General features: G+C 43.3%; 1 protein-coding gene across 10 annotated transcripts in view; it reads right to left on the reverse strand.

Annotated features, from left to right (window-relative positions):
• LARP4 (La ribonucleoprotein 4) overlaps positions 1 to 8806 on the reverse strand; it is a 61274-nt gene extending 52468 nt beyond the window's left edge. For 4 of the 10 annotated variants that reach the window (XM_053295346.1, XM_053295345.1, XM_053295341.1 and 1 more), the window contains exon 1: positions 8448 to 8801. In XM_053295346.1, the coding sequence (XP_053151321.1) occupies positions 8448 to 8465 (18 nt within the window). In that variant the 5' untranslated portion in view covers positions 8466 to 8801. Of the gene's footprint in view, positions 1 to 7572; positions 7817 to 8157; positions 8186 to 8447 lie in introns of those variants that run through there. The other 6 variants (XM_053295343.1, XM_053295339.1, XM_053295344.1 and 3 more) reach the window with 5 other exon arrangements.
• Between the last annotated feature and the right edge of the window lie 5134 nt (positions 8807 to 13940).

The raw sequence follows: 13940 nt of genomic DNA on the forward strand, positions 1-13940 counted from the left end.
GAGAACCTGTGTTTGGCCAAATCACCAGTTCTGCCAATTGACCAGGGTGGATTTGATTTAAATCAAACTGATTTAAATCACGATTTAAATCACTAGCAGGGTGGATAAAAATCAATGATTTTTTTTTAAAAAAATCAAAAAAATCCGATTTAAATCCAAAAAATCCGATTTTTTTAATTTTTTTTAAAAAATCATTTATTTTTATCCACCCTGCTAGTGATTTAAATCGTGATTTAAATCATGATTTAAATCAGTTTGATTTAAATCAAATCCACCCTGCAATTGACTATTGTTAACAGCTTAATGCAGGCCTCACATTTTCTATGAATCAAGGAGCCAATCTAAACATTTACAAGTCAGCCTCATTTTACAGGTTCCAGATACCTAATTTAAACAAAGAATCTTCTCTGCCTCCCTCCCTCCCTAGTTGTGTGTGTGTCCATTAGCACATAGTTTTCATTAAATCTTAGGTGTATGTGTCTATTAGCCCATTATGTCCTGTTTTGTGTGCACACCAGCATGGCATCTGGCCAGCCAGCAACATGAGGGCGGGGCTCACTGCTTGCCTCCAGCAACACCCATGGGGAGGCAGAGTGAGCCTTATTTGCTCACTCCTCCTCCTGGTTGTATCCACCTAGCTCAGGCAGGCAAACAACTGACACAATCAGGAAGAAGGAGCAACCCATCCCCACCTTATTTGCTCACTCTTCCTCCTGGTCATGTCCATCCACTGCACAGAGCCATAGTGAGTCCGTGCCTGGGAATTGTCAAGCCTTGACTGAATGCATCTATGTACAAGGTCAACATGCCAAAAGCACCAATTCCAAAAGCACAAATGCAGGGTTGTTGTTTTTTAAATAAAGGTGACCAACTGGTGTTGATAATGTTGATATATAAACTTTTATGCTTTTGTTTTAAATTTTTAATCAGATTTGTTTTATATTGTTAGCTTAATATTTTAATTGTGTCTTTTTTACAATCTTGTTTTTAAATTTTGCTGTAAACCGCCTTGGGATTCTTTGAATGAAAGGCGGTATATAAATTTAATAAATAAATAAATAAATAAGAGTGTGTGTGTGTGTGAGAGAGTGAATCTTTTAAACCCACCAATTCTCCCCAAAACAAGTCTGAAAAACTGACCAGCCAATCTACTACCCAGCAAGTTAATTCCAATTATTCTTGTTACCATTCCAGTTCTAACATAGCACACACACACTGCTCTCCTCTGGAAAGTCAGGGCTTTTAAGCATTTAGTTTAAACCCCATACTTATGCTAACTTAAATACTAGAACAGCCCAAATCCTGACCAGGTTGGAACTAGATGCAAAACACTGCAAATATCAACCCCATATCCAGCTTGCTCTTTTCTCTTCACAATATGCAGCACATAAAGTGTTTCCACATTCCCACCACCATAGAAGTGAATGATGGGCAGAGATATGTGCAATGCGCTATCACATCAAGTTTCCCTTAAACATTACACAGACAGCACAACTGTGGGTTGCAGTTTGGCAGGGCTCATTAAGCTGCACTGAGAAATTCGAAGAAGTGATTCATTGAGAGAAATCTGACATAGCATTAGGCCTGCCAAAAACTGCTCTTTAGTCCCAGAATGGCATTCAGATGACCCTCTTTAGGCAAGCGGGAGCTTTCTATAGTATTTAAAATAGCCCTATTGGGGTGTGCTTATTCACCTACTTACCTGAGATGACTAGCAGAAAGCTCTCTCCCTCACCCACTGTTTCTCCACAAGTCTGTGCTTTTCAGGCATTAGCAGCAAGAACTTACTTTCACACAAGTACCACCAAAAACTCCTACCCTCCCCAATCCATGTACAATCTTTAGTTTAACACTGGAATGTGCAATGACTCTTCGAACAACACCTTCCTGCAGTCAATTTGCAGTTTCCCTTTTCTCATTACTTATCTTTTACCACCTGCCCTAAACCTCCAGGGTGTTGTCCTCCCTTTCTCTCTCCTCCTCAGTAGCTCCAGGATATACTGCATTTCACCAAATTGGCTCAAAGGGAAAACAAGGAGAATAAGGATGGTAATGTAGAAGTGATTTAGTTCCAAATGTTTTACATACTCTTTGTAGTGGTTTCTACGTTGTGTGAGAGGCTCTCTGTTAATAGCCAAGAAGATTTAGGGGGAGAGGACCTTGCACAAAGAGGCTACCAGGTAGCTAGTTTTAACCCCTGCAGTGACACTGGTTGAATACAGGGATGTGAACGAACCTGTTTGGAGACCCTTTTACAGGGCTCTGAACAGGTTTGAAAGATGAGCAGTTCGAACGATATGTTTAAGAACTGAGGAGGGTGCACTTATACACACACGTGCATTTCCTCCACTGTAGATGCGGTGTAAAGGCATCTGGCGGGGCAGCAGTGTACCTCCCCGCTGCCCCATTGCTTCCTCGGACCACAAGTGACCAGAACTACCTGGTGCGCGTGCACATGCACACCCAAGCAAGCGCAATGTGCATGCATGCCGGATACTTCCCATCACAAGAGGCAATGCAGGGAGGTATGCTGCCACCCTGCTGAACCTTTTACACTGCAGTGCCAGCGGGGAAAATGCGGCAGGGGGAAGTGCACCATTCCAGTCCTTAAAGATATCCCCCCTCGAACCGCCCCCCGCTGGTTCTGTGCACATCCTTAGTTGATTATATATACACACACACACACTTTTTGTGCACAGTGAAAATACAATTCAATTTTGCAGAGTTTAAAACATAAAATCCAATCAAATTCAGATTGCAAATTATGCATAAGAACATATCATTGGGCAACAAGAAAAGCTATAGTAAGTATAGTTACTTACTATAACTATAGCTATTATTCAGGGGTAAACACATTCGTTTTAAAATGAGCAAATGCAACACAAAGTTTTCCCAAGAGCCATATCAGCACAAGGAAGTAAGAAGTATTTCTGTGGCTAGTAACCTTTTCAGGCAGGTTGCTCATGAGACCCTTCTCACTATGCAAGTTTTTGGTTTACTAATGTTCTTAAAACTGGAAATACTAACAAAACCCTGTCATTTTGAGGTCTCATATTTCAAAGTAATTTGTGGGCTAACTACATAGTTTCTAAGAACCAATAATCCTCAGAGAAGCGATTCAAACCATCGTTTGAAGAAACCAGGTTTCTTCACACCAACTTCCTGCTTGCACTGGCAAGCAGAGATGTGCACAACCTGTTCGGAGGTCCTTTTATGGGCCTCCAAATCAGTTTAAACCCCCAACAGCTCCAAGGTTCGACGGCAGAGAGTGGCTTTAAGGGCGGGGGTGGGTGCACTTCCCCCCTCCCCCCGCCTGAGTCTTTAGGAGCCCATCAGGGAAGCAGCATACCTCCCTGCCACTGTTTACCAGATGTACCCGGAAGTAGGAACAGCAACTTGCGCGCCGGCAGGAGAAGTGCTGTGGGGGCAATAAGTGCACCCACCCTTAAAGCCATCCCCGCCCCCCGCCCACTCTGTGCACATCCCTACTGGCCAGTCTAATGTTCATCTGTGAGGATTCTGCTCCTTTGAAACCTGGTATGCTTATTTTTACTATCTGTTGCCCAAGCACAATCAGGCAACAAACAGTAAAAGCAAGCAGAGGAGTCCTACATTAGGCAGTCTCCACCAGCTCAGGACTGACAAAGTGTGTTGCACAAGAGTGTCATTCAATAAAACAATTTTTTTTTGCAACAGAGCATCTCATTTTACAGAGCTTAGCTAACAAGTTGCAAAACTATTCCTTAGTATTGCTACAAAAAATAAAATCCCATTGGACACAAATGTAACTCTTCCTGGACAAGTCAGTCACATTCATGCCAGTATTACAACAGCAGTATATCAATAGTTTGTTTTGCAAAGTGAGCTGAACTGACCTTGACACACAAAATTTATCAAAAGATAACCCAAGTCAGATAATTCACAGAAGGAACGTAGAGGAGAACGGCTTAAAAGTCATGGTAAATACATATCACCCTCCAAGCAGTAGTCGCCTGTGATGTGGAAGCAGCCCTCAGGAGTTATTCTTTGTATATAGTGCCAAATCAGGTAGCACATCAAATGTACTACAATCTAGTCCAGGGCTTACATTCACTTCCAAATAGCAGCTGTGTGAGGCTGATCTGGATTAGTACCACAGCATGGAGATAGAAGGAATTCAAACTTTGATTCTATGTTGTTTTACCACCAAAAAACTCCCCACTCCCTGCCATGAAGCTACTATGGGCCCATTTGCTGCAAGAGGCTTTCCTAAAGGCAAAGGGCTTGGTTGGAACCACAACTACTTCAACTGACTAGCAGGATCAAGATAAAAGACACCAAAACATTTCTGCATTAGTTTGTTTCCCCACACCTCTTTTTGTGTGTTAATGTTATGGTCAATCAGCCATCTGGAATCACACTGTATCTCCTAACACTTAAACATGCACTTTTTTCTCAAACTGTATATTGTGCCTTCAGAAGTAGCATCTTGGGTAAATTCAACTATATAATATAAGAAAAGGAATGTTAACCAATATATACCTTGGTCAGGGAGATCTCAAATCCCCTGACAGCCATAAAAGCTCACTTAGTGGCAAAGACAAGTCATTCTCCCTCAGGAAGCAGCACCTCAGAGGGATGTTTGCAAGGATTTAAAAATCATCCTATTTTCTGAGCTCTTTGGAGGAAAACCGAGATATCAATGTGATCATTAAAACCACCAATATTTAAACCTGTGTTAGCTCATCAGTCAGGGCAAACTCTGTTGACTGATAAACTAACAATGGCACATAATAAAGTTTAACTGCTGAAACCAAAGGGGTCTAGCCCAAAGTATTACATTAGTGGAAGACAATGCTATTTGAAAAGCTGCTCTAAACTCCTTCGAAGACGACCAGAATACAGAGATAAAAGTAGTTTAGCTTTGCTCCCCACACCACTCTTTTTCTTTGACTAAAGGATTTAACAACCTATACCTCATGACTATTGTGATGAAACTGTTAAATGCCTGAAAATCACTCCACTAAACAAAATGGTTGTTTCACTGCCAACATATGGTTGACTTAACTTTGCAGAGTAGTTAATATTTAAAAACCACCATAAAAAGACACCAAGGTATTATTGCTAAGACTACATATTGTACATTTCTTTCATTATACCTTTTAGGTCTCATATGCTTCATTTATCACTGGTCTCAAGAACCATTTGTGTATTTTGCCCAGTTTCCACTAAAAGAAATTCAAGTTTCTAGGTGTTGGTGCCAGCTGCTCAGTTGTGTCAAACATCTTTGGCTTTATATAAATAATAATTAATTTCCCTTTTTTAAATTACTTTTGTTAAACATGTCTATTCTTCTAGCAAAGTAGTAACTTGATAGCCATGTTACTGTACTTCAAAGTGAGCTAATGCACACCAAATTAGTAAGGCCAAGACACCACTTTAGTAAATGTACATTGAACCATTCAAGTTCTTCCAGTGTAACCAAACGAAGGTACTATCTAGAGGTTCAATGGTTAAATTTGTAAAAGATATCTCACTATTTACACATGGACAACTTGTCATTCAATGCTCCTCGTTTATTAGGGATGGAATTAGTAGCTATTAACAACTGATATGGCAAACTGGGCAAAATCTTCACAAGGTCATTTAATCAACCTGCTCACATATGGTTAGGAACTGGTAGGAGTAGCTCATGGGTAGAATCCAAACCATAGAAGGCCACCAGCTAGCCACCCGCCCCTGGTAGTGGTGTTGTTTCCCCCAGCTGTGCTATCATTGTAAATTGAGTGCTGGTAACTGCTAAAAGTTTTTTCAGCCAGTTCTATAAAAGCTGAGTTACACTAGAAATGGGGAGGGGAGGGGAGATGGAATCACAAGTGTGGTTGCTAGGAAACCACAGAAGCATCCCCATTGCTTCCAGGTTAAGGCTTACCACCTGGAAGGTTAAACACAGTACTTGAAGGGAGAGGTGGTAGCAGTAATGGCCTGGGGTCAACACTGAACTGACCCACATCTAATCAATATATTCTAACAGAATCCTCAAGAGACAGCAGTTCAAGGCTTACTAGTCTTTGCCAAAACCTGACTGGAAATCAAGGGAACTAGATCCCACTAACACCAACATGGTAATTTTAATTGGACTATGCACTTGGGATTTAGCTATGGAGACTGAACTATTGATAAAGAAAGCACAACTCAAAAATAGGTGCACAAAAACCTTCAGAATTTTTCATCTAAAACTGATCCTAACCATACATATTTAAAAACATTCATTGCAAGCATGTTTCACTTACAGGCATATTCCAGATTGCAGTACCAGTCTCCTAGAATTCTATCACAGACTTATAAGCACTTGAAACAAACTAAACAATTGTTTTCATACATCAGGCTATCAGAAATATATTATGCTGATAATATTCATTTGGCATTGCACTCAGTCTTGAGCAGCTCTACTCCAAACAAATTATCTGAAACAGCTCTTGTGCTAGACATATATTTAACATTTCTACGGTACTCTATCTGAAGCATTTGTTTTCAATTATTTTATAGAAATACTAATCTTGTAAGCTGTAGATTTGGTAAAGCATTTTAATATTAAGTGATCCACAATGAAGCAGCATGCCATTTTTCAAGTAGAAAAATTTAAACAGCAAGAACCAATTCCTCCTTCCAGTCTCCTCCCTTCCATGCCTAATGGTTTTTATATCAAAATACACTATCTCAAACAGTAGCTGCTTTACTGCTAATGGCGACTGCTTCACCTGCTGATTCACTTCTGATAATAGCTTTCCAAATTAGATTCTAGCCTGCAAATCATTACTATGTAGATATATACTTTGCAGATAGACTCAATACCCAGAACATACACCAAGCTAAATTCCACTAGTTCTGACATACTTTGCATACAATGGGTTAAAGAGACAAAGCTGTTCCACCTAAAAGCTATGTACATCTAACAACACAATATGGCCAAACTAACAAGCCTATCCATTAATGATCAAGGATATAAAAGGCCAGGTTAGAACCATGTTCCAACTACACTTAGTTTGGTCAGTCAATGATTTTGCTGTATGATCATTTCCAAACACATTTACCCTTTCTCCACATGCTATTTTAACAGATGGAGGCCACAACCCTATGAACACTTTCTTGGGACTAAGTTCCACTAAATCCAATGAGATTTACTTCCCCTTAGTATGCAAAAAAATTAATCTGTACTTAACACCACCAAATAAACTAACACACACACAAAAGCAATCAGCTTTTTCTTAATCTTAATGATACATTATGAGAAAAGCTACATAAACGCTTAAGTACCATAGCATTATCTAACCTCTCAATACTGACTTTATATAGTATGAAAGCTTTCTCATGCTACTTAATAAATGCACCTGTCACAACTTCTCTTTGTAAATATTTTACACAGTATTAGAGCACACCATTTACAACAAATCATGAAATTTGAAGCTAAGCCAGTGCCAAGTTGCTAAACTGCTTGTTTGCTAGCACTGACATTTCTACAATAAGAACAATATACAATCTGGAATCCACTCAACGCATTAGGCAGGCAAAGGAAAGGGGGAGAACACCAACCATGCAGTCAGCTGATTATCTTGCACTCGTGCCATGTGTCTGAGATTTAAGAAAAAGAAAAAAACGATCTCCCAGTTTTATTTTTTAAATGGGAAGATCAGGCGGTCAGAAAAATTGTTCCAGCAGCTTCCTTCTTCCCCATGGCGGGCCTCAAATAGTGTGTAACCTTCACACGTGCCCGGCCGTGTTCCACGCAGCAGCTCCCAGAGCAACTTTTATAAAAGGTCATTGCAGTGTCTTTCAAGGCCTCCCCTCACCCATGCTCTCGCTCCTCCGGGGCAGAGCAAGTGGCCGCGCGCAAGAGCGCCTTACAGCCACTCCCCCGCCCAACCTCCTGAACGCAGCTTCCTCCATCGTGTCCCCTCGGCCTGCTTCGCCTTTGCAATCCAAGTCACGCTGCCATCTCCTGGAGCCTCAAGTCACCCACACGCTCATTCAAGCACACGCTGGCCCCGGCAGCCTCCCGGGCCTCCCTCTTGCCCTTGGCGGCACCCCACCACGCTCCTTCGCCCTCGCCTTCCGTTTCAAGGCAGCAGCACCCGATTAAGGAAGGAAGAGTATCCCAAAGAACCTTCGCCACATTACCCGCCCAGCGGCCGCGTGATCTCGACCGCCCTCATGTAGCGCTAGGGAGTGAAGCAGGGAGGGAGGGAGGGAGCGTGCGCCGAGGACAGCGGGCGCGTGGGGCGGCGCTTCCTCCCCTCTTTCCACGCTAGTCTACCCCACACCGCGTCCGTCGTCCCTGGAATGAGCGCTTCCCTTCCGCGTGCGGGAAAGGAACCGAGGAAGGAGGAAAGATTTGCTGTGTCAGTCCCATCCCCCAACCTGGCGAGCGCGCGCCGCCTGGAACGGTCACGTGGCTCAACCCCACTCACCTCCACGAAGAGCAGCATCTTTTTTCTCTCGCTCCCCGGCCCCCCACTGCGGCCCCCCCAGGTCTTCGACCCTCCCGACCTAGGCCCGGTGGGCCCCCAGAATCTTCCTCGCGTTCTCCGCCGCCTTTTCTTCTTCTTCTTCTTTCTCCTTTCCACCGCCAGCAACGAAAGCCAGACTTCGCTCTAGCCGCGCGAGGATACTCAGGCCCCGCCTCCGGCCGCTACTATTGCTTCGTCCGCCTCCAGGACCGGCCCCACGCAACTCTCATTTTCTTCTTCCAGGGCAAGCGCTAGAAGCGCTTCCGGCTCGCGAGCGGCATATTTACGAGCCCCCGTGAGAAATAACCCGGCCGGCAGTAATGGCGGACGCGGCGGCTGCGAGCGCGCTTGCGCGCGGGGTGGAGCATACCAATCTAGTCTGGGGATTGGGGATCCTCTCCCGCAGGGACCTGTCAGCTTTCGGGGGCCGAGGGAGAGGCGAGATGCGGCCTTGGCATGGAACGACTAGAGCGGGCGGCTCTCTGTTGGGAAAATCAATGCGGGGAAATGTCTAGAACGATAGTCCGTGACCCGCGGGGGAAGGAAGGTGCTTTGCCAAATGCCCGCAGGGCGTATAGGTCTTTGCACTCGCTCCTTCGCCTGTATATTCCTACTGTTAGTTAGAGCTTATTTCCACCCAAGTAAGTATGCTGAGGGCTGCAATCTTTGTTTTTGGAAGGGGGTGTTTGTGTGTGTGTTCTAGAGCATGGAAACAGAGCGTAACTGAGCAGGGGCAAAGAAGTAGGAACACAGCTCTGATGGCAAACGTTTTGTTGCATTAAACTGTGCGGCTTTGGTGACTGTTTTTAAAACACCTGGGTCTGGCCTCAGACCGAGAGGGTTGTTGAAGTTACATGGGTAAACAAACTATATTGACAGCGCAAACTCTTTTACGAACAAATGACTTTAACTTACCGTGTTAAACTGTTAACACTTTAAAAATAAAGTTCTAAATAAATAAAAAGTTAGTAAATCTTTATTATTTATTTTAGTAAATCTAGAAATAAAGTTATAAAGATTTAAAGTTGTATAGACGATTGTTATTTAATTGTTAAATAATGATTGTTATTTAATAAAGATTGTAGGATACAAAAAATTGTCTCATTTTCTCTTTTTGTCTTAATTATTTATAACAGTTGCTGTAATTATTTTAATAATTATGCCATAACTAATGTTCTGAAAATTGATCTCAGTTTCTCCCCTTCAGGGTTTTTTGAGTTGTGCAGCATTTCAGGTGAGCAGTACATTACAAGTGACTACAGAATTAATATACAGTAAAGGCATCTTTCAACAGATACTGCAGTCTGCAAAATCAGCCTAGAAGTACAAGTTTATAAATACTGTGAAGATAAATATATTTTTAAGAGTATAAGAGACAAAAGCATTCAGACCTTGTTTACTGATCTCCCTATCAGTGGTCTAAAGACAGATAATGGAGGCAATTGACAAGATCACCCCTTTTGTTCCATTTCATAAACTTCTACTGAGCTAACTTAATCAATCAAGTAACCTCTTACTTAGAAGTTACTTAGCTCCAGGGTCTGCTACCACATCTTGGCCCAAGGGCAAGGTAGAAGAAAGATAGCCAAGGTCAATTCCCAGAAAACAGTCCAGGCAAGTATAGAGAAAGGAGAAAGTAGTGGGACTGATGGGGGTCAAAGAACCAGGAAAGGCTTACAGGATCAAAGTAGCATACAAAGATCAGAGTGAATATGGAGATGTTTTGTTGTACTAACAAAGTGCTAACAGGAAGTTATATAGCAGAGGTTGGAGCTGCAAATATTAGATTCTGTTGGAACTGTATCTACTGTTTCCTGTGATGAGCTCCAGAACTGTTGCCTAGATCTGGCACAGAAGTATCAAGGCTTTGGCCGGCAGGCAAGCCCGGAGAAGGAAACTGCTCTGCCTTCTCCGCCACCAGCATGGTCATGGGGAGGGAGAGAATATAGGAAAAATAGAGTGGGGTGGTGGAAAATGGAGCACAGGGTGGGAGGAGCTGAGAAAAAGATGTGTGGAGAGGGGACCAAGAATAGTTAGAAAATCTCAGTGTGAAGGGAGTGCACGGCAAGCCCCACCCCCTCCATAGGTGCTAAAGTCTTCCTGCCAAAGAAAGCCTTCAATCTGTCATTTTCAACCGCCAACCATCTCACACACTAACATTGAGGAAAAGGGGTACCTTTCCTTAATTCCCCCACAAGCAAACTGTTACTCAACCCACTGCTAAATAAGTGCTATTACTTTGGGATGAATTCAGGACTGAGACCCTTTGAGATACTGATGAAATATTACTCAAACATACAAACTAGAGCAAAAGAACTGAGTTTTACAGTCAATTTGAGTTAGTCATCTGCCCTTATCTAAGAAGCTTTGAATATAGGAGCAAACTGCTTGCCTGCTGCTCTCCTAGCCTCTTCTGCCTAGCCAGCCCCAAAACACTGAAAGATGTCAGAAGATGAGGCGAAAGATTGTGCCCATACATCATTTGAATATCTCCATTCCACATTACCTTGGGCGGGGGGGGGAGGATGTGAATGAATGCATGTAACATTAATCCTGCCATCAGTTATGCAGGCGACTTCCAACTGATTTGTTGCATTTGTGCATGATCAGATGAGTTCAGGATTGCAGACAAAGAGTTCAATGGGTACAAAAAATAATTCTGGAGTTCCCATTCCTCTATTCTCCCTAGCAACTGACTTTTGCACCTTCTGTGCCTCACCTGTTAACATGTTTCTGCATCCTGATGGTGGATCAAGGTAAAGAAATATGGCAGGGTGTGTGTGTGTGTGTGAGGGAATCTGATATATCTGTATCAGCACAACCAGAGATCAAACACTGTGTATATAAAGAAATATATGACTGACCAAACACAAATAGACTATGGCGAACAGAATAACAGCAATAAGGTACTAGCACGCAGATGCTCTGTGCAGGTTTAGCTAGTATATATTATTGGGTTTCCCTCAACAAACAATAACAGTCATTTTGACAGATTAATATCTTGGTGGGGATATTAATATCTAGAATTAATACAGATTAATATCTATATCAATACAGATTAATATCTCCTTAAAGGCAAGGAGAGCCGTTCCGGTCACACTGCCAATGCAGCGTGGGCCGATCTCTCTCCTAAACGGGGCCACACGGCCCCGTTGGGGAGGGAAATCGATCCGTCCTGCTGCGTTGGCAGTGAGACCAGGAGCGGCTCTCCCTGCCTTTAAGGCAGGGAGAGTCACTCTGGCTGCTCTGCCAATGCAGCGCGGGCTGATTTCGGTCCCTTTTGGGACCAAAATAACGCCCTTCGTGTCTGACATCAGATGCGGGGGCATGTCTGGGGCTGCACTTGCGGCCTCTGATTGGTGGTGGCCCAAGTTGTTTGAACCCATTCGCCCAGTGGTGGCTCCACCCCTGCCTGTGATTAAAAGCTGAGAGAGCCTCGACGGAAGCAGTCTGTAGCATTTGAATAAAACTGTTTTTGTTCTTTTCTTTTACAAGCCTCTCTGGATTTTTAATTCAGGATAAAGGCCGGGTTGAAAGGGGGTTTTACTATGGTGCAAGCACATCCTCAGATGTTCAGCAAACTACCAGTTTTCTCATCACATGTAGGCTTGCACATGGAAGATTTTTGTGTACTTTTCCAATAGTAAGAGAAAGAGTTTCCCTGGAATTCCAGCCCATACCCAGGGAGGGTCAAGCTCTGTTGAAAAGGGTGGTGGTGGCGGCAGCCATTTTTTAACCTACCAGAAATACAGAAGAGTCTTAGGAGTAGCCTTTGCCAGAATGTTCAGCAGGGATGATTCAGCATTTTCCTTTCCCCTCACGTGAGCTTGCTCTGAGACAAAGCCTTTAATCTGCTACAGTGCACATATAATATTTTTTGGTGATTGCTCTGATGAGCTCCATGTCTGGTCTTGAGACTAACTTGTGCTTCACTCACTGATCTGGTCTGCTTTGCAATTTGCATTGCAAGGTGTACTTACTCAAAATGTGGCTGAAGTTGCTCTGGTTGAGCATATGGCTATGCTTGCTGCTAAGTGTGCTGCTGTGGCAGCTGTTGCTGTGCTGCTGTGGCAGGAAGTAACGTAAGGAGTCATAACTGTGAATTGCGTGTGAGAGAGCAACTTGTGTTGATGTTACTGCAGCTCAGGCACTGTGGCTGGCAATGAATTCTGGGTCAGCAATTCTTTTTTTGGCCATTTTTGGACTGTGTTTGAAATGTGTGTTCTGTGTAGGGAGGGACAGATCCCCTTTTTACTGTGTGCTTCTGCCTTATTTTTCAAGGCAGGGTTGAAAAATGCATTGCAAATTGTAATACAAAACTTGTGTGCAGTGCACTCTGTGAATGCAACTTGTTCCAGCCATGGGGAACAATGGGGGGACTTTAAACACCCCATTGTTCCCCATGGGTTGCTCCTAGGGACACCAAAGTGGGTTGTGTGGTAGGGCATGATGGGTGCTACCTATTACCCAACCCCCCAAAGAAATGGGCAAGTGGGAAATTTTTAACAATTTTTTCACCTTTCCTCCAAACCCCCAAAGGAAGCCAGTGCCAGAAAAACAATCAGCAAGGCAAAAACAGGCCTCCAAAATGGTGGTCAAAACATCGAAACATTTCAATTGAAATGGGGTTGTCTTGCTTTGAGCTAGAAACAGGCCCTTTGTTTAGAGGGCATTAAAAAAAAAAAGCAAACTACAACTCAAGGCAAAGCAAGCACCCAAGTTCTGCCTTTGTCAATCTGAGATCCAGCAAAACCAGATAGTTATAGCAGCAATAGCACAGCGTATTATACTCAGTGCTGAGAAAAGAAAACAACAAAACCAAACCTTCCTTCTTCCTCTTGTGAAATATCCTCTTCAGGCACAGTATAAGGGCTCTCTCTGCCTCCCAGCCCCTTTGAATACATTTTGAAATTCCCTCCTTTTGTGTTCCCTCCACCCAGCCAATGGGGGCACAGTTGCCCATGACAACACTTGATTTGTATGGTAACAAACCAACCAAGGAGAATGCAAGCCAATTGGAAGCCGGTGAAAAACGATCAGCAGAAGAAAAACAGGCCTCCAAAATGGTGGTCAAAATGTCGAAATGTTTCAATCAAAATGGGGTTGTTTCGTTCTGAGCTCGAAACAGGCTCTTTATTTAGAGGGTGTTCTGTTTCACGCTCTATACTATACTACCGATCACACCATCGAGCCTTCAGAACCTAGGAATCAAAGGCCCCACTGGGAAGCTCTCTTATACCAAGGCAGAATGAATGAGCACCTGAGTCGATCCAGCCAGTCCCACTGCACCAAAAAAGATGCTGCCCTAGTGTTGATGAAACTGCCTCGAGAATGATTGGTCAGCACCCCCAATTCAGGCATATGTGTGGAATTTAGCTTAAAAGGGGAGGCAGTTCCAAGCAGTTTTAATTTGTGCAAGCATCTGAACTCATGAAAATCAGCTTGAGAGAGAGG

The sequence above is a fragment of the Hemicordylus capensis genome, chromosome 2, assembly GCF_027244095.1.
Source record: "Hemicordylus capensis ecotype Gifberg chromosome 2, rHemCap1.1.pri, whole genome shotgun sequence".
Taxonomy (NCBI): Eukaryota; Metazoa; Chordata; class Lepidosauria; order Squamata; family Cordylidae; genus Hemicordylus; species Hemicordylus capensis.